The 20,845-nt window shown below is 38.1% G+C and overlaps 1 protein-coding gene across 1 annotated transcript in view; it reads left to right on the top strand.

Moving 5' to 3' along the window:
- LOC107591136 (E3 ubiquitin-protein ligase UBR4-like) overlaps window positions 1–20,845 on the top strand; it is a 69,845-nt gene that overhangs the window by 30,478 nt on the left and 18,522 nt on the right. Inside the window, exons 44-76 of the mRNA XM_016280177.1 lie at window positions 779–872; window positions 951–1,142; window positions 1,227–1,297; window positions 1,390–1,537; window positions 4,195–4,428; window positions 4,508–4,678; window positions 4,755–4,937; window positions 5,026–5,184; window positions 5,319–5,471; window positions 6,096–6,323; window positions 6,441–6,598; window positions 6,705–6,876; window positions 7,858–8,059; window positions 8,149–8,312; window positions 8,415–8,631; window positions 8,961–9,177; window positions 9,919–9,982; window positions 12,345–12,479; window positions 12,582–12,756; window positions 12,840–12,980; window positions 13,081–13,202; window positions 13,288–13,399; window positions 13,501–13,631; window positions 14,976–15,153; window positions 15,634–15,738; window positions 16,742–16,879; window positions 16,986–17,154; window positions 17,239–17,443; window positions 17,530–17,643; window positions 19,097–19,306; window positions 19,394–19,543; window positions 19,632–19,859; window positions 19,945–20,023. Coding sequence (XP_016135663.1) covers window positions 779–872; window positions 951–1,142; window positions 1,227–1,297; window positions 1,390–1,537; window positions 4,195–4,428; window positions 4,508–4,678; window positions 4,755–4,937; window positions 5,026–5,184; window positions 5,319–5,471; window positions 6,096–6,323; window positions 6,441–6,598; window positions 6,705–6,876; window positions 7,858–8,059; window positions 8,149–8,312; window positions 8,415–8,631; window positions 8,961–9,177; window positions 9,919–9,982; window positions 12,345–12,479; window positions 12,582–12,756; window positions 12,840–12,980; window positions 13,081–13,202; window positions 13,288–13,399; window positions 13,501–13,631; window positions 14,976–15,153; window positions 15,634–15,738; window positions 16,742–16,879; window positions 16,986–17,154; window positions 17,239–17,443; window positions 17,530–17,643; window positions 19,097–19,306; window positions 19,394–19,543; window positions 19,632–19,859; window positions 19,945–20,023 — 5,219 coding nt within the window. The remainder of the gene's footprint in view (window positions 1–778; window positions 873–950; window positions 1,143–1,226; window positions 1,298–1,389; window positions 1,538–4,194; window positions 4,429–4,507; window positions 4,679–4,754; window positions 4,938–5,025; window positions 5,185–5,318; window positions 5,472–6,095; window positions 6,324–6,440; window positions 6,599–6,704; window positions 6,877–7,857; window positions 8,060–8,148; window positions 8,313–8,414; window positions 8,632–8,960; window positions 9,178–9,918; window positions 9,983–12,344; window positions 12,480–12,581; window positions 12,757–12,839; window positions 12,981–13,080; window positions 13,203–13,287; window positions 13,400–13,500; window positions 13,632–14,975; window positions 15,154–15,633; window positions 15,739–16,741; window positions 16,880–16,985; window positions 17,155–17,238; window positions 17,444–17,529; window positions 17,644–19,096; window positions 19,307–19,393; window positions 19,544–19,631; window positions 19,860–19,944; window positions 20,024–20,845) is intronic.

Raw genomic sequence — 20,845 nt, 5'->3', positions numbered from 1 at the left:
ATATATATATATATATATATATATATATATATATATGTTTTAATAGATACATATTTAAATTAATAGTGAATGAATGCTTAATACTGCTAATAATAAATGTATATTTCAAAATTATGTATTTTAAAATAAACATTTTGTACATAAATTATACATTAAAAATACATATACATAAATATATAATAATAATAATACGTAAGGCATATATAATAGGTTATAATAAAATAGTTACAAATACATGTTTAATAATTACAATTATTGTATAATAACAATAATATGATACATTTTAAAGAATATATGTTTAAAAAATAATATAAAATATATTTAAACAAATATAATAATAATAATAACAACTATTATTTAGAAATTATATATTTTAAATGTTAAAAATTCTGAAAACAAATTATATATAAAACAGAATAATTAATATTTTAAAATAGTATTATATTAATTTAAAATTGTTATATTAATATTATAAAAAATATTAGTATATAAAATATTTTACTTTACATTTAAATAATAATAGCAAATAAGTATAAGGTGTGTTTCAGTATAAGATACCATTTAGATTTAACAAATATACTTGCATTTAAATGTCAGCATTTTAGCAAACACGCTTTTGAAGTGCGTGTTCCTTAGAAGGGAGTGCTTTCTATTTTTTCCTAGAAGAGAATAAAAGGCAAAGAATATAAAAGTTTTGACCTAAAAACTACCACACATAGACTGAAGCCACAAAATCTCTACCTTGATTTTATGGGGTCTTTTACCTCCAATTTAATCTAAACCTGACCTTTTCATCTTTTTCTTTCAGTAAAAAATACTTGTATCAAAAGAATGTTGTGGAAAAAGTTACAGCCAATGTGTCACAAGGCAAGGTAGGTGTTAAGTCCATTTTGATGGTAACCATTTGCACATATTTGTGTCGGACCATAAGTGAACACTCTTGTGTGCAGCATGCCAGCATGCTGGAGTGTGCCTGCCACATCATTTCCTACCTGGCAGATGTGATGAACGCTTTGAGGCAGAGCGGTGGCCAGGGCTCATCCCAGCTTCTGATGGAGGGAGAGGAGAAGGCGATTGAAGTTGACTCTGACTGGGTGGAGGAGCTGGCTGTAGAGGAGGAAGACTCGCAGGCCGAAGATTCGGTCAGGAGACAGTCTGCTCCCTGTGCCTTAGATTTAAATATTGCTTCAATTTTTCCAATCATATCTGAGTTTCTTGTGTTTTAGGATGAGGATTCACTCTGCAATAAGCTATGCACCTTCACCATCACACAAAAGGAGTTCATGAACCAGCACTGGTAATGGATCGACACGGCATTCCTTTGCTATGCAACAGAAGCGTTCAGAAGCTGTGCTGTGGGTCTTTAATCTCCTGCTCTTCCCCATACAGGTATCACTGTCACACCTGTAAGATGGTGGATGGGGTAGGTGTGTGCACAGTGTGTGCCAAGGTCTGTCACAAAGACCATGAGATCTCCTATGCCAAATACGGCTCTTTCTTCTGTGACTGCGGTGCCAAGGAGGATGGCAGCTGCCAGGTGAGACCGAATACTTCAGGTCATCATGGGAAAAGAGCAACTGCGGTAACTTTGGCTTGCAAATCATTTATCTTTGACTACCATTAGCTCATTTCAGACCTCCCTCAATTCATCAGGGTTTGCAACATTTCATCTTTTGGTTTTTTGATAATTAAGCAAGTTTATTACTTCAGATTAATTCAGTCCATTTCATTGTTGTTAAAGGAATAGTTCACCCCCAAAAAATTAACATTTACTTGTGTTGTTTCAAACCCACAGGAAGAGTTGTTTTGCAGCTGTTTCCAAAGTAATAATGGCTGTTAAACTTCATAAAAGACAAAAAAAAACAAGTAGTGCAAAGAACTACTGAATGAAGACTAGCATTATATCACACAAGCTGTAACGATTAAAAAGAAGTTAAATAACGTCATAATTTCAGATTCTATTGAATTAATATGGTTCATTTACTGATCAAGAATGCAATATTTAAGTCTACAACTTCTTGTGTGCAACTCTGTTATTGCATGATTTTAGATTATTACAACAACAACAAATATAGCATTCCTTAAAATTTTACTCAACACATTACAGTCCTTTTGTATTGCATGGATGGAAGAAAAGTAAATAGTTCATCCCTGTTACCTCCCCCTTTTTTCCAAAAACTACAAACAAACATTTGATCCAAAAGTAGCATAGGCTTAAGTAAGTTTAACTTCGACTAATTTGCAACCTTTTTTGATAGCTTATCAAATAAATATACTAATGTTTAAAGGTTTGAGTCTGATATTTTTAATGCTTTTTAAAGACATCTGTTATGTTCAGAAAAGATGCATCTGTTTGATCAAAAATACAGTGAAAACTAACATTTGTGAAATATTATTACATTTAAAAAAATGCTTTTCTATGTTAATATATTTTAGTATTTTAATATATGTTCAGCAGCCATTACTACAGTCTTCAATGTCACATAATCCTCCTGAAATCCTTCAGAACATTTGACCGATTCTCGATTTTTAACTAGTCAACTTGAAAATGTAACTACAACAGGATTCAAGATTTTATGACTCAAGAAAATTGTATTCCATGTGCACCACACATTAAGTTGTCAACAAGATGTAAATGTTAAATAAATCATTAGTTAAATATCTTTGCAGAAAAAATGCATGAACTACAACTACGTCTTGGACAAACTTGTACATATTATATGTTAAGAAATAATAGCCTACGAGGAAAAGGCTTTAAAATTGAATTGACTGAATGTATAACACCAGGTGGGAACCGGTATAACGCCAGTAGACTATTATTAACTATAAATGTTCTGTAAAAATAACAGCAGCTTTCAGCTTGTCACCATGATACAAACATAAAATATATGACATACAGTAGTAGTTACAGGTTTTTTTATTTGCTTGCGCTGCTTTTCCAGTTTTTTTCTATGGTAACATGGACGTGTTTGACTGTTGCGCTCGCGTCTCTTGCATAAAACTGCATTCTAAAAACGCGGCGCTCAAGTTAAAAGAAGTTCACTCCCATCTTGCATGTTTTTCCTATTCCACTGCCCGCGTCGCATCTTTGTCAGCACAAAAGTGCATTCTGTATGAATGGCGCTTAGCGCTATGAGCGGTTAATCACGTGCGCCGACATGCGGTTGGATCGTTCTTTTCTCTTTACTGTTATCATTGGCATATTGTCAAAGTGTCTAATTCTAACACTGGGTAATATTTCTATTCCAAATCGCGATTCCTCGATTTCTAAAAATTAAATCGTGGCAAAATTTAAATTCGAATTAATCGATCAAATCGGAAAAATCACCCAGCCCTAACTGACTCTAAACTTTTGAATGCTAGTCTGTTTATGTATTTATAAATTATGTAAGTTTTATTCAATGTTTATTTCCAGAAAATTGTGAAATTGCCCATCTGGGTTTCAAATTGTATTTAGATTGGTAAAATTGCAAACCCAAAATTAATAAAAAAAATAAAACCACTTCTATAAAAAGTAGACGGAATTAAATACTTCATATTTTTATGTGAAAAAGTATGGAACAGCATGAGGCTGAGTAAATAATGTAACTATTTTAATGTTTGGGTGAACTCTTCCTTTAATCTTCAATATAGTTGTAGTATTTCCTTAAGATTTTCGCTTGATTTTATAATGCTAGTCTGTTTATGTATTTATAAATTATGTAAGTTTTATTCAATGTTTATTTCCAGAAAATTGTGAAATTGCCCATCTGGGTTTCAAATTGTATTTAGATTGGTAAAATTGCAAACCCAAAATTAATAAAAAAAAATAAAACCACTTCTATAAAAAGTAGACGGAATTAAATACTTCATATTTTTATGTGAAAAAGTATGGAACAGCATGAGGCTGAGTAAATAATGTAACTATTTTAATGTTTGGGTGAACTCTTCCTTTAATCTTCAATATAGTTGTAGTATTTCCTTAAGATTTTCGCTTGATTTTATAATTAAAGATTTTCAGTTGATCATTTCAACATTTAAGCCATATCCACTCATGCATGTCTCCTTGATGGAAACACAAAGCATGTAACAATCAAATTTGATCCCCTCTTCCCTGTGGTTCCCCCTCCTGGCATAAACATCCTTTGTAATTAAGTCGGAGTAATGAAATGTATCCCACATCCCTGATCTTGGGTCTGTATCCTTGTTTTACAGGCTCTAGTGAAAAGAAGTCCCAGCAGTGGAATGAGCTCCACCATGAAGGAGTCCTCGGCGTTCCAGAGCGAGCTGCGCATGCCGGAGAGCGTCATCCGTCACCAGAGCTCCTCACCCGCGGACAAGGGAAAAGTCACCATCTGTGATGGCAAGAGCAGTGATCAAGACAAACCTAAGAAGAGCAGCGTGTGTAAAAACATCGAGGGCTGCAGAGAGGATCTGCTTATCCAAGTGGTATGAGAATTTCTTTGCTCTTCACTCTCTTTTGATATTAGAAGTGCATCTGACTCACTGCAATCATTATTTTTCGCAGGCGAGCTCCTCCACAGCAGCCCTGGTGCTGGAGTTGCTCATTTTCCTAATGGACGCCATTCAGACCAATTTCCAGCAGGCATCGGCGGTGGGCAGCAGCAGCCGGGCTCAGCACGCTCTCAATGAATTACACACTCAAGACAAGACGGTTGAGATGACAGATCAGCTCATGGTATGAACCAAACACCTGAAGACTAATTCTAACACACACATCGATACTTGACTTTAAACTTGTTTTTATCCTCCAGGTTCCCACACTGGGCTCACAAGAGGGCGCTTTTGAGAATGTCAGGATGAACTACAGTGGAGATCAAGGACAGACCATCCGTCAGCTCATCAGTGCCCATGTGCTGCGTCGGGTGGCCATGTGTGTGCTGTCGTCCCCTCACGGACGCAGACAACACCTTGCTGTCAGCCATGAGAAGGGCAAGGTAATCCAGAAATCCCGGACACGAGTTTGTGTCTTAGCTACTTTGTGTTTAATTGTGACTACATGGAGGCTGGCTATATTTTTTGCAGATCACAGTTCTGCAGTTGTCTGCGCTGTTGAAGCAGGCTGACTCCAGTAAGAGGAAACTGACTCTGACTCGCCTGGCTTCCGCTCCAGTCCCCTTCACAGTGCTTAGTCTCACAGGAAACCCCTGTAATGAGGACTATCTGGCAGTGTGTGGACTCAAGGTACAACCGCTGACAAAACTATGAAGGAATTATTTCAGAGTTTCCGCTGAATAATTTCACTGGGAGATTTAGGAATTATTTCACAGGTTTGTTTCCACTGACTTTTGTCTTGTTTCTCTGTTTCACATCTACAGGACTGCCACGTTCTGACATTCAGCAGCACAGGCTCCGTCTCAGATCACTTAGTCCTGCATCCTCAACTTGCCACTGGAAACTTCATCATCAAGGCCATATGGCTTCCTGGATCACAGACTGAATTGGCTATCATCACTGCTGATTTTGTCAAGGTGAGTAATTGTACTTGTTATGGAAATGCTTATATATATATATATTGGCCTGGCCAAAATTTGGCCAATAATCATCTGTTCTCATGCATTTTAACGACCAATTCGTTTGTCAGTTTCAAAATGTGTGAACGATTTATAATGCATGTTTTCTTGTAAACATTTAGTCTTTTTTTTTTTTTTTAATAGTTTGGAAAATAAACAATATATATTCAAAAAATTACAAATATGTTTGGGCTTAGTAATATATATATATATTTTTTTTAAAGAAGTCTTTCTTGTTCAGCAAAGCTGCATTTATTTGGTCGAAAAAATAGTAAGAACATTATCATTGTTAAATACTATTACAATTTAAATTAAGTTTTCTGTTGGCAGTGCGCTGCACCTGTAGCGTTGCGGGCGTCCTGAGTTCGAATCCCGGCTTGAGGACCTTTCCCGATCCTACCCCCTTCTCTCTCTCCCACTTCACTTCCTGTGTAGTCTACACTACCCTATCTTAATAAAGGCAAAATGCCAAAAAAACAAATCTTTATCCTCAAAAGTGGCAAAAATTTGCCTATATAGTCACGTGTCATCAGTTCTAACTTCTATCAAAAGTAATGTCCCTTAAATCACAATTTTTTGCAGATTTATGACTTATCTGTGGATGCCCTGAGCCCCATGTACTACTTCCTGCTACCAAGTTCAAAGATCAGAGATGCCACATTCCTGTTCAACGAGGAGGGCAAAAACATCATCGTGATCATGTCCTCAGCGGGCTACATGTACACTCAGGTGATGGATGAGTCCAGCAGTGCCCAGCACGGCCCTTTCTACGTCACCAATGTTTTGGAGATCAGCCACGAGGATCTGAAGGTTTTACAATGTTACATTTTCCTATATAGTCAGATAGACTGCAATAAGTTAACCAAGTGGATTCAGAATGCGTTGAGTGTGACCGCATGCTGAGTTTGTTGTGTGTTTGCTTCGCAGGACATTAATGGCCAGGTGGCTGGAGGCGGAGTCTCTGTGTATTACTCCCACGTCCTGCAGATGCTCTTCTTCAGCTACAGTCAGGGCAAGTCATTCGCTGCCACAGTGAGCTGCAGCAACATGGAAACACGGAGACTATTTACCATCAATGTCAAAGGGTAGGATTCCCCTTCTAAATTTGTACAGAACAGTTCAATCTTAAAATTAGATTGTAGCACTCTTTCTCTCAAGTGTTTAGTATTGTTTGTTCTCTTGCACATGCAGATCTAATGGAGGTAGTAAGACGTCTCCAGCTCTCTGTCAGTGGTCAGAAGTCATGAACCACCCAGGCTTGGTGTGCTGTGTCCAGCAGACCACAGGAATCCCGCTGGTCATCATGGTAAAACCAGACACGTTCCTCATCCAGGAGATCAAAACCCTGCCTGCAAAAGCTAAGGTATTTCCTAGTATAGAATATATATTGTGAAACTTTGAATATTTTATTGTATAAAAAAAAAAAAAAACCTGATTGATTTCTGTGATAAGTGTGAATCATTTAATGTTACATCTGTTGTTTTGTATTTTTGTTCCCACCTGCCCACCACTTCTGAGGCTGCACTAATGTTTTTGCTCACTTCCTGTGACTGGCATATGCTCACACTAATTAATTGCTATTAATAATGTTAAATGTGATTAATCACAGAAAACTGTGCATTTAACTTTAAATATAATATCACAGCCTTGGAAATATTATAAAATGATGCATTAAAGTACAAATAATAAATATTTAATAATAATTAAAAAAAGATTTGTGTAGAGATTAGTTTGCATTACTGGTGCATTTTGATGATTATTGATTGCCAGAAATTGAGATTAAAAGCATATTGACACTGAATTTTTATTATCTATCTATATTAAAATTATTGTCTGTTTTAAAAGTACAAATAATAAATATTTAATAACAATTAAAAAGATTAGTGTTTAGATTAGTTTGCATTACTGGTGCATTTTGATGATTATTGAATGCCAGAAATTGATTAAATGCATGTTGACACTGAATTATTATTATCAGTCTATATTAAAATTTCCATAGTCACCCGAGTCCCAAATAGGACATACCGAATAGAACATTCCAGTATCACACACAAGTTGATGAATATCCACTGCTGTGCTCCTCATACCAGAGTCCAATATCTATTAAACATGGCTAAAGTTCTCTTAGGAAATTGTTACTCAGCAAACACTTTCAAAGAAATGTCTACATAAACCCTGAATTACACAACATGAAAATACCCAAAGAAGCCTGCTTGGCATTAAAATCACCCAACCAAATTTAGTACCAATACCAGGGTACCAGAGGCTGGAATGGGCAAAATTGTGTACAATAAATCCTAATAGGGTGCAAACACAAATAAACAATTCTCTCTCTTCCCCTAAGATTCAGGACATGGTTGCAATCCGTCACACAGCAAGCAACGAGCAGCAGCGCACCACCATGATACTGCTGTGTGAAGATGGCAGTCTCCGTATATACATGGCCAACGTGGAGAACACGTCCTATTGGCTCCAGCCCTCCCTTCAGCCTAGCAGTGTGATCAGCATCATGAAACCCGTCCGCAAACGCAAGACAGCCACGGCCAGTGAGTCACGCCACATTTGCTCTGACTAATGACATTGTTTAGTGTTGTTTAGAGAGATTTATGTTGCATTTTGTGTTTTTCCTCATCAGCCACACGCACATCCAGCCAAGTTACTTTCCCTGTGGACTTCTTCGAGCACAATCAGCAGCTGACAGAGGTGGAGTTTGGAGGCAATGACTTGCTGCAGGTTTACAACGGCCAACAGATCAAACACCGTCTAAATTCTACAGGGATGTATGTGGCTAACACCAAGGTAACAAATGGGATTCCAGCTACAGTATCATTTAGAAATTATCATTAATAGGTCGCTAAGACATTCTCACTTTGAGTCATTTATGTTGGTTCCTGTCAACAGCCTGGAGGTTTCACAGTGGAAGTAGTGAACAATAACAACTCAATGGTGATGACAGGAATGAGGGTGCAGGTGGGCACTCAGGCCATTGAGCGAGCTCCCTCTTACATTGAAATCTTTGGGCGCACCATGCAGCTCAACCTGACACGTTCCCGCTGGTTTGACTTCCCTTTCACTCGCGAGGAAGCCCTTCAGGCAGACAAGAAGCTCTCCATTTTCAGTAAGAGCCCAACAGACAAAACAAAAAGAAAAGAAAAATAATTACATTATCAGATTAAATTAGATTAGATAAAAAAATTAAATTACATGACTTAAAAAAAAAAATCTGAATATTATATTGTGAAATAAAATTAAGTAAATAAAATTATAAGTGTGTGCAATAATAATAATAAAAAAAAACACTTTTAATATATTTATATATGTAATTTATATAAATGATCGATTGCAATTTTTAATCATAACTTTTGTTTTTAAAATTGAATTCCATGCATTTAAGCTTTTAACATTAGTGGTGATTATAATGAATAATTCTGATGTTTTTTGTTTCAGTTGGTGCTTCAGTCGACCCAGCAGGTGTCACCATGCTGGACTCCATTAAGATTTATGGCAAAACCAAAGAGCAGTTTGGCTGGCCAGATGAGCCCCCAGAGGACTTCCCCTCAGCTGCAGTCAACAACGTGTGCAGCCCCAACCTAAACCAGAGTAATGGCACCGGAGACAGTGACATCACCAGCCCCATCACTACAAGCGGCACTGTACTGGAGAGGTATACTTTTCTCCTAAGTCTGGGTGCTCTGATTTCAACCTATTAATATGATGTCCTGTAGAGAATATGTCTTCTATCTCTGTCTTCATTTCACTTAATTCACTGCATTTAATCTGTATTATTGTCTCAAGAGTGCCCGTAATTGATGTCAATTGACGTAACTGAAATGAAGAGCAGGGGAGAGAGAAGGGAGTAGGGGAGGGGGTGTGCGTGGCGTGTCCAGTGCATGGCTGCCATCATAATGACCTCGTGCTTGCATGCTTACGTTTCCTGTGTTTGACATACAAATCATTTTTACGCATTTCTTTTCTGTGATCCTCACACATTTTTCTTTTTCTTTGCTCCCTAAAAAAAATGTAAAAAAGTTGTGAAACTGAGTCCTTATCAGCCTTGGACCGGTTAGTAACCGCCCTTTCTCTGCTTGTGTGCATGGTGGTTTGCTCGTGTGTACGTGTGTGTGTGTGTGTGTGTGTGTGTGTGTGTGTGAGAGAGACAGCAGTCAGACTGAGCTTGCTCTGGTGTAGATCATGCAGGACAATTACAGCATTTATAAAGACATTAGTAATATTTAGAATTAGTAATAGGTGTTTTACTTTAATGCTTTTAACATTTGATAGTGTGTTATGGTTTGAATATGGCAATGCTTTGAGAGTTATGTAGAATTGGATTATGTTGGTGTGGACTGCTATCATTTTAATATTATGCATCGTTTTCCCTATCTAACTGTTGTCTGATCTCTAGGTTGGTGGTCAGCTCGCTGGAAGCTCTAGAGAGCTGCTTTGCTGTGGGTTCCCCCAATGAAAAGGTGAGGAAATCTTGTTCTCTTTGTGATTAGGGATTTAGTACCAGTACCAGGTGATCCAAAGTTAGAATACATGTTTAAAATGATGTACGCTCACATAAGATAAAGAATCCATTTCATTTACTTCATAAAATCTGTTTTTCCATGCTGAGATCACATGGCCAGCTGATATACTACTCCCTTTATCTCCATAACCTCGCTGTTATTGGACAAATTAGTCATGGTTGACTCTAAGTAGCTTTTTTTTAATGTGGCATCAGTAACTGAAAACTTTCCAGCAATCTACATCCACACAACTAGGTGTCAGTATAATTCCAAAGATGACAATTATATTGGCCTGTGCAACATTATAAAAAATTATACCTTTAGTATTCATGTAGATGCATTGTAAATAATTCAGTGTCTGTTAAATTTTTATTGTGATGTAACAGTTTGGTTTAAAAAATCATATTGAAAGGTGCCATGGAATGGAAAACCGTATTTACCTTGGCATAGTTGAATAATAACAGTTCTGTACATGGAAATAACGTACCCTGAGCGTACCCTCAAACACCATTGTTTCCTCCTACTTATGTAAATCTCGTGCATGCAAAAGACCACTGAAAAATAGGTGAATCAGAACATAACGACTGTGACATTACAGTCGGGATCACTAATAGTTACGCCCCCAACATTTGCATATACCTGCCCATGTTCTATGCCAGCCGCCAGCCGAACCTGCACAGCCGAATCATCAGAAGTTCTGCAGGTATTGTGAAGAAACAAGCGAGGATAATAGCGAAAATGGCAGATCATGGAAATAAATGTTATGTTCCAGGCTATACAGGGATGGGTTGGTGTCTGTATTCAGAAAGGCACGGAAAACAAATAACGCGAGCCACTAAAGGGACATGGTTAGCTACTTGCTAGCGGTAGCCTGTTACAGGACATGAGATTTCACTTACCACATAAACAGAGTAAGGAGAGACGACTGAGGATTATGGCGAATTATTTGCGGATCCTGAGCACCACTGACAAGCATCTGATCTTGTAAAATGTGTGTTAAGTACTGCCGCTGTAGTTTACACAGAGCACGTGCAATCACAAATCTCAAAAGTGAAAGTAAAAAGCGATCGTGCATTCGAATATATTAATAGCGGCTCCCTGATGCCCGCATTTTATATACAATATAATTACCCAACGATATAACTGCGAGAGAGAGTATCGAAATATATATATATTTTCCCTGTGTTTCCTTCATGCTGCGTGAGCTACTGAAATGATCCGCACTGTGAAACAGCCAATCAGAGCAGAGCTCAACATTATTATTCATGACCCTTCCAAATAAGGTAAAAACAGGCCATTTCATTCTAGGGACAAATCCTAGGGTTGTAAATGGACATGTAAAACCATTTCTGGAGATTTTTTGCCCTTACCTAAGCCACATACCTTCTATGTAGATATCAGAGAACAATTTAAAATATTGTATCAATGCATTCTATGGCACCTTTGAAATATTGGTTTGGTGGTAACTTAAAGGGGTCATATGGCACGATTTCATGTTTTCCTTTCGTAAAGATTAAAGTCTCAAACCCAAAAAGATATTCTTTCTAAAAGTTAAGACTCATCAACGCCCTCCTAAAACACCTCATTCAAACACGCCCCCACAAATCTACGTCACTGTGTGGGAAGATTTGCATAACATCGCCCAAATGTATACTGTAATATGGTAAGGGGCGTAACATTTCCGTCACACGCTTGAGGTATTCGGCCAATGACAACGCACTGGATAGCTGGCCAATCAGCTTTTCAGAACGATGAGCTTTGTAAAAATTGACGCGTTTTCGAAAGGCGAGGCAGAGAGGAGCACAGTATTTGGAAAATAATGGGTTTTTTTATTTTATTTTTTTTTTTACCTTAAACCACGTTAAACACATTTTGTTACACCAAATACACAGTGTTCTTTTTAGCAACGTCATATGACTCCTTTAAAGCCTCTGTTATTTTAGTATAACAGTAATTATTCATATTTTGAATTGGCTTCTTTAAATTATTCATTGAATAAAAAAATAATTTATATTATTTTAAATTCTTTTTTTTGTTTTTTTACATAGTTTTAAAAAAATATTTGATTTCATTTTCTAATTTCTTTAATTTTTTTTATTTCAGTTTTAGTAATTTTAGTACTTCTAGTTCTCATTACAATTTAGTACTTTTTAGTTCAGTTTTTCATTTTATGTTTATTTTAGTTAACAAACTATTTTTAATAGTTTTAATGCAAGATTACAGCACTGCTTTTTGCTGGGTGTGGGGGTTCAGATGGTTTTCATGTGTTTTGATTGACATTTTTATTTGCTTGTGATTTTTCCATACCTACAATCTATAGGAGAAAAATAAAGCTGCTGCTCTAGAGTTGGCCACTCTCCTCCTGTCCATCCCCACTCCTGCTGGAGTACAGCAGCAGACCAAAGGCCTTCTGGCTAGCCTGCACACCAGCCGCACAGCCTACCACAACCACAAGGTACAAACATGATCGCTGCTGATCAGAACTTTATCCTGTGTTAGACATGAATCACCATATCGTTAAGCTCTGCTTTCTAACTGGTGCTTAATCTATGTTTAGGATCAGTCTCTGCTTAGCAACGCAGTACAGTGTCTGAACAGCTGCAGTAAAGAAGGAAAGGAGCTGGACCCTGATGTGTTCCAGAGACTGGTGATCACAGCCCGCTCCATCGCCATCATGAGACCCAACAATCTTGTGCACTTCACTGAGTCCAGACTTCCTCAGTCAGACACTGGTACACCCATTGAACCTCTTAGACTTTCATCTTGTTGTCCTTTTATGTGCCTTTTCATAAAGTCAGTTTTTTTTTCTCTTCAGATGTAGGTGATGATGGGAAGGATGGACTGAAACAAGCTGATACCGAGAGCTGTAGCTTCATCATGCAGCTGGTCACTAACTTCTGGAAGCTTCATGCTCTCAAACCCAAAAATGCATTTTTGGCTCCCGCCTGTTTGCCAGGTACATAGTCACACAGTGGTATTTATTGATTTGAGACACACTAGGAGTTCATTGATTTATTGTTTTAGGAATCTGACACATTTTTACGTTTTTCATTTAGGTCTAACTCACATTGAAGCCACAGTCAATGCACTGGTTGATATCATCCACGGTTACTGCACCTGTGAGCTGGATTACATCAATGTGGCATCTAAAATCTACATGCAGATGCTGCTCTGCCCTGTACGTGTTCTATTGTCGTTCTTCTCCATAATCCATACATTGAGAACAATTAATATTGCAATTCTTACATCTTTTTCATCTACAGGACATCTCTGTGAGCTTTGCTTGCAAACAGGCTCTGATTAGAGTTTTGAGACCCAGAAACAAATGCAGGCATGTGACCTTGCCTTCTCCTCCACGGTCCAACACGCCCATGGGTATGAGCTGTGCCTTTCAGCTTTGTGACTTGTGAATCACACAAACACCTCACAATGAATCAGCCCCAAAAATAATGCGTTGCTGTGCTTTCATGTCCTAGGAGATAAAGATGACGACGATGATGATGATGCTGATGAGAAGATGCAGTCCTCCATCATGACGGGAGGGGAAAGCGGCAGGCAGGAGAGTCAAGAACAAAGCGAGGTGGACCACGGAGACTTTGAGATGGTGGTGAGTTTGGCAACCACTATGAGTCCAGCTGTTGGACACTTAGAAGTGTTAATATGACAATGATTACACTGTGATATGTATGTATGTAAGCAAACTAACATGTATTGAATCAATAATAAAAAAAAAATGTAAGGAAAGTTATTGGGCAATAATAATGATCATCTTTAAATTATGCAAGGTCATATAATTATATAATTATATACCACGTAATGAACAAATAATCATCACAAGTCAAGGTGCATTCAAAAATTTTCATATTCCAGAATGTGCACAATTAATCAGGAAGAAAACAACAACAATCAACTAACTTTGCCCAAATGGATTCATCAAGTAAACTGAGAACACTAAAAAGTCTAATTCATGCTTTTAAATGCCCCCCAAAAAGTTTCCAAAACATCTGTTTTGAACACTCTAATGAAATATTTGAGATGGAGGTAGTTGCTTTAAAGTAAGTCTTTTTCAAACTACTGCAGACCGCATTTTACGTAGCGGGTACGCATTTTGACCTTAAAATACGCTGGTACGATTTGTCACTCTAAACTACGCAAAAACCCGGTGACCTGTCCACGCGCAGTAAACAAGCAACAGAAAAAGATGAGGAGTTCAACCAATCAGAGCGGTTTCCGTGTTTTTTTTTTTTTATTTCTCCAAACTGGCTCCGTTTGTGAGTCGTGCGCTGAGATGAGGAAACACGTGTATGGTATTTCCTGGGGTCGTGAGCTCTATTTCTTCGGTGATGCATATGTGGACTTTCTACGCAGGGGCACCCTCTAGTATCCAGCATGAATGAAACAGACATTACATGTGTTCATAGCACTAAATAATGGGCAATCTATAAAAATAATACTTCTCAAAATAAATTTAAGGTAGACGTGATAATCCATGTTTTTCTACAGTGTACAACAATGTACTGGAGTGTTTTTTTTTTTTTAATAGCATTTAAAATCGCTAAAAATAACTGTTGTGCCAAACCATCAGAACCAAACTGAAAACTGTGTTTAAAAAAACTGAGGTATTTATTGAACCTTGGGCTAACTGTATTGTTGCATTCCTACGGTTTACTCTAAAATATTGTATAACAGGAATATCACAAACTGAGTGCAGACTCTGAGTACTAACCTATGAAAAATATTTAACATGAAGTCTAGCATTTTGCACATTGTGCAATTACGAGTTTGACATTAGCCATCAAGGAGCTTCAAGTAATGTAGGAATAGGCTATATGACCCCCCCGGTAACACTGATGGTACTCAAAAAAATGTTCAAAGGTTGGCAGGTCTGCTACTGTATGTAAAGAAGGCGGTTGTTATGTAATCCCCTCTCCTCTCTGTGTTTGATCTGCAGTCTGAGTCTATGGTCCTGGAGACGGCTGAGAATGTGAACAATGGAAACCCCTCTCCTCTTGAAGCTCTGCTAGCAGGGGCGGAGGGCTTCCCACCCATGCTGGACATCCCTCCAGACGCTGATGATGAGACCATGGTGGAGCTGGCTATAGCGCTCAGTCTGCAACAAGACCAGCAAGGTCACTGTTTACACTTTTCTGTCCTCTCATGAAATGGACGCTGCTGGTCAAATGTTTGGAATTAGTACATTTTGTATTATAATTTTTTTTTAAGTGTGTTATGCACACCAAAGACAGTGATATTGTGAAATATTATTATATATCTATAATATATTTAATTATTATATTATATATTTATATTTATAATATATTTTAAAACTTAATTTATTCCTGTGATGGCAAAACTTTTCTGCAGTCGTTACAGTTTTGCCATCACAGGAAAAAATACATTTTAAAACGTATTAAAATGGGAACTGTTCTTTGTAATCATATTTTACAATATTACTGTTTTACTGTATTCAGCAAATAAATGCGGTCTTGTTGAACATTAGAGACTTAAAAAAAAAAAAAAGCTTTAAAAATCGTAATTGTTCCAAACTTTTGACCGGTAGTGCATATGGTCATTCCTTGTCTAATGTGGAGTGTATGTTATCTCTGCAGGCAGCAGCAGCAGTGCTTTGGGCCTACAGAGTCTGGGCCTATCTGGTCAGGCCCCAAGCTCCTCATCACTGGACGCAGGAACCCTTTCAGACACCACTGCATCAGGTAACTGCACCCATCTCTCCACAAGACACTCTTTCAGTCAGGGTAGACAATCTGACAATTTTATATTGTGGTCTTTTATGCCCTTGTAATAATATAATAATAAAACTACAGCAATGACTGCCTTCTAGATGGCTGTGCTGGCTGGCCAATTTATACCATATGTCTGTATCATGTGTCTTAAATTCATTGTGACACATTTGAAAAACATTTCAGCGTGAGCTAGCACCAGAGCTGTGTGACAAATCAAATTTTTCGTTCTGTTTTGATTTCAAATGGAGCGGAACATGAACAAGCAAAGTATATTTGAGGTTTCAGGTGCATGCCTAAATGGTTAAATATACACAAAAAATATCTCAATGTCCATCTCAAGTATTTACATGAAGTCAGTCAGTTATGTCGCAAGTGAACATAAATGGTTGGAAAAGAAATGCGTCAGTATATTAGATCTGTGCATTCAGTCTACTGAAATACCTGCTGCTGACTCTGTCATTAATGTCAAACAAAAGAGAGAAAATCATTCACTGCTCTTGACTGAATAACTTTAGTAGCTTTAATAAGAATCAATTTAATTCATAAAGTGAAGACTATGCAGTGATTTAAGTTTAACTTAGGTTTTAATGACCATTTTGACAGCTGATTGTTTAATGCAATACTGTGTTTTAAATTGTGCAAACTGATAAGTCCATAGGCTTGTTCCAGTCTGGATATTCTCAATAGTACATCTCAAAATTGGGAAGATTGTGATTCAGATCGTGATTGAGTTAAAAAAAAAATTTGTGACGATATTTTGGGAAGATTGTCCACCCCTACTTTCTGTCATGCTCACTGCATGCTCACCCAGCATTCCTCTTGTCATTCCTTCATGTCCCATTATTCCTTTCAATTACAATAATTTTCAAACATATGGCTGTTTTTCTATGTATATATTTGTGTGCACCTTTAGAAACCCCCCTTAGCAAAGCCTGCTGTTTTTTTCCTGTAACAGCTCTGGTTATGCTTTCAGCCCCAGCCTCGGATGATGAGGGGAGCACAGCGGCCACAGATGGCTCCACGCTGCGCACCTCTCCCGCCGAGCACGGGGGCAGCGTGGGCTCTGAGAGCGGCGGCAGCGCCATCGACTCTGTTGCAGGAGAACACAATGGTAAGACTGAATTTTTACTGTTTGTCTGATGTTTTTGAATGTAAATTATTTTGAAGTGGATTGTTTTGGAAAGTTTCATCAACTCAGGATGATGTGTGTGTTTCAGTGTCTGGCCGCAGCAGTGCTTATGGGGACACAACTGTTGAAGGACACCCTGCAGGGCCGGGCAGCGTGAGCTCCAGCACAGGAGCCATCAGCACCACCACGGCCCAGCATGAAGGAGACGGATCAGAGGGCGAAGGAGAGACAGAGGGCGACATCCACACCAGCAACAGGTCTGTCTACATGATGGAGCACTTGTCTCCTACTATAAACTAGAATAAAATGCCCTTTATGTACTGTCTCACTCCTTTCTCCAGGCTGCACATGGTGCGTTTGATGCTCTTAGAGCGTCTCTTGCAGCATCTGTCCCAGCTCCACACTGTAGGTGGAGTTCAGGCCATCCCCTACATGCAGGTCATCCTCATGCTGACCACAGATTTGGATGGAGAGGACGAGAAAGACAAGGGAGCACTGGATGACCTTCTGGCCCAGCTCATCGCCGAGCTCAGCATGCATAAGAAGGTGAGACTACATTAAGAGAGAACTTTTTTCTTAATGCATTTGTCTTGTATGGAAACAGAATATGGATTGTCATTTTTGGTTTCCAGGATGTTTCAAAGAAGAATGAACGCAGCTCCATAAACGAGGTGCACCTGGTCATCATGAGGCTCCTCAGTGTCTTTATGTCCCGCACCAAGTCTGGCTCAAAATCCTCCTCTGAGGTAACTCTCAGCTTCAGTCTGGTAATACAGTGCTCAAAAGGCTTTGTTCTAAAGGTTTAAATATAATTTTTTAAACTACAAATCCTGAGAATTAAACTTCGTTCCAAACTACCAGTCAAAAGATAAGATAAGACGAGTCGATAAGATTTTTCTTTCTCTCTTATGCTCACAAAGGCTGCATTTATTCGATTAAAAAAACGCAGTAAAAATAGTAATATTGTGAAATTTTACAATTTTAAATAATAGTTTCGCATTTGAATATATTTTAAAGGGTAATATATTCCTGTGGTTGCAAAGCTGAATTTTCAGCATCATTACTCCAGTTTTCAGTGTCACACGATCCTTCAGAAATCATTGTAATATGCTGATTTGCTGCTCAAGAAACATTTCTTATTGTTATTATCAATGGTAAAATGGTTGTGCTGCTTAATATTTTTGTGGAAAGTAATTTTTATAGGAACCTTCGGTTAATAGAACATTGGCAAATAATTTAATATTAGTTTAATGTGTTTCTTATTGTTATTATCAATGGTAAAATGGTTGTGCTGCTTAATATTTTTGTGGAAAGTAATATTTTTATAGGAACCTTCGGTTAATAGAACATTGGCAAATAATTTAATATTAGTTTAATGTATCCTTGCTGAATAAAAGCAGTACTTCCTTTCTTTAAAAAAAATTATACTTCCTTTTTTAACATTTAACAGTTTTTAGTTATTTGAGAAATAAAATATAACTATCAGTTGTGACCCTGGACCACAAAACCAGTCATAAGGGTCAATCATCATCTGAAGCTTTCCATTGATGTATGGTTTGTTAGGATACAAGTATTTGAAAACCTGGAATCTGAGGGTGCAAAAAAATCCTAAAATTTAGAAAATCGCCTTTAAAGTCGTCCAAATTAAGTTCTTAGCAATGCATATTACTAATCAAAAATTAAATTTTAATATAGTTACAGTAGGACATTTACAAAATATCTTCATGGAACATGATCTTTACTTAATATCCTAATGATTTTGGGCATAAAAGAAAAATCAATAATTTTGACCCATACAATGTATTTTTGGCTATTGCTACAAATATACCCCAGCGACTTAAGACTGGTTTTGTGGTCCAGGGTTACATTTATTTTCTTATATATTTTTAGGAAATGTATTATTGAAGTATACTTTTAAGAAATCTGCCAATAATTTACATTTGATAAAATGGTCAGCATTTAAAATGATTGATTGGCAGCCACACTATTTGATTGGAATTTGACTTTCCTCCTCAATTTTTATTTTTTTTATACCTAGTGTCTTCCTGTATGGGACATAAGCTTACATTAACACTGTTTTGCTTCAGGAAGTTTACATTTCTAATACTATTGTTTACATGTTTCTACTAGGTTCAGTTTGCAGAGCAGTGAATGTGAAAACCGTTAAATAATTCAGTTTCATCTCTGTTTACTTGCCAGTCGTCTTCTCTCATCTCCAATGCAACAGCTACCGCTCTGCTCAGCATGGGAGCGATAGACTACTGCTTGCATGTGCTCAAATCCCTGCTGGAGTTCTGGAAGACTCAGCAGGGCGAGGAGGAGCCAACGGCCACCAGTCAGCTCCTAAAACCCCACACTTCCTCCTCACCCCCAGACATGAGCCCCTTCTTCCTGCGTCAGTATGTCAAGGTACAGGTTGGGTCTTAAAAATCTTGCTCTTGTGTATATGTATTGCATAAGAAAAATCATGATCTTTAAATTATGGGTGATTCTCAGGGCCATGCTGCTGATGTGTTTGAAGCGTACTCTCAGCTTCTCACCGAGATGGTTCTCCGACTGCCATACCAGATCAAGAAAATCGCAGACGCCAACCCGCGCATCCCACCGCCAATCTTTGATCACTCCTGGTTCTATTTCCTGTCAGAGGTAATGCACGTAATTCACTTTTGGCCTGTGCTGGAGAGTTTTCAGTGAATAATTTAGCATGAATCAACTTTCTTCAATCATCTTTCAGTATCTGATGATCCAGCAGACGCCGTTTGTGAGGCGACAAGTGAGGAAGCTCCTGCTGTTCATCTGTGGCTCCAAAGAGAAGTACCGTCAGCTCCGAGATCTCCACACGCTTGACTCCCACGTGCGGGGCATCAAGAAGCTTCTGGAGGAGCAGGGAATCTTCCTGAGAGGAGGAATCGTGACTGCAACATCTGGCTCTGCTCTACAGTATGACACACTCATCAGTTTGGTGAGTAAACAGGCTTGTGTGACGCCCTATGAATTTTACTCTTCTTTGAGTTCGGATTAGCATGAACTTTCTTCCTTTTACACAGATGGAGCACCTTAAAGCATGTGCTGAAATAGCCACTCAGAGAACGATCAACTGGCAGAAGTTCTGCATGAAGGATGACTGTAAGTGTACAATGTGGCTTACTTTTACATTTGTGACCCTGGACAACAAAACCAGTCATAAGTAGCACGGGTATATTTGTAGCAATAGCCAAAAATACATTGTATGGGTCAAAATTTTATGTAAAAAGTCAAGATATTAAAGGTGATTGTCTTCAGAAATGTTTTTTGTTATGCTGGTTGAAAGTCTCTTCACATCCCATAGCAATTATTAAGTTAAGTGGTCTAAATGTATTTGTCTGTATTTATATATTCTGTGGAAGGCGTAGGATCAAGAAATGTTCGTCCAATCAAAACGCTAAAACCGAGCGTTTTAATATGCTTTACTACCTGCCTGTCAACGTATGTATGAGCATACCTCTGCGCACCCTGTTCGCGCAGACAGGATACGTCATCAGCGCGTTCACGCACGCTATGCAGACAGAGCAAGGATGGCAGGCAAACATCAACAACCCGATCTTTCTTCCTGGTATTGTAGTACTTTTAAAGATTTCTCACCGGTGAATAACACATGATGTAGCCCAGCGGTTAATCTAGTCCTCGCGCCAGCTCGTTAGAAGTGAGCTACGTGCATGAACTGTGTTCTGATCGATATGATCCCTACCAGAGCATGTGAGCGGAGTGGTAATATTTCCTTAAGAGCGCTTTCTGAAGATTCCGCTCCGCTCGCTCAACCCAGAATGCCGTTTGGTGATTTGCTTGTTCGAGATCGACAATCTGTAGAGATTGAGAATAGTGGAGCAGTTATGGAGTTCAGATATTGTTTCAATGAAGTTGCAAGCCTTATACATAAATGTAAAGTAAAAATCAAAGTTAAGAATGAGT

Source organism: Sinocyclocheilus grahami, unplaced genomic scaffold (genome assembly GCF_001515645.1).
Source record: "Sinocyclocheilus grahami isolate Dianchi unplaced genomic scaffold, SAMN03320097.WGS_v1.1 scaffold137.1, whole genome shotgun sequence".
NCBI classification, from domain to species: Eukaryota; Metazoa; Chordata; class Actinopteri; order Cypriniformes; family Cyprinidae; genus Sinocyclocheilus; species Sinocyclocheilus grahami.
This window is presented reverse-complemented; position numbering and strand designations above follow the sequence as displayed.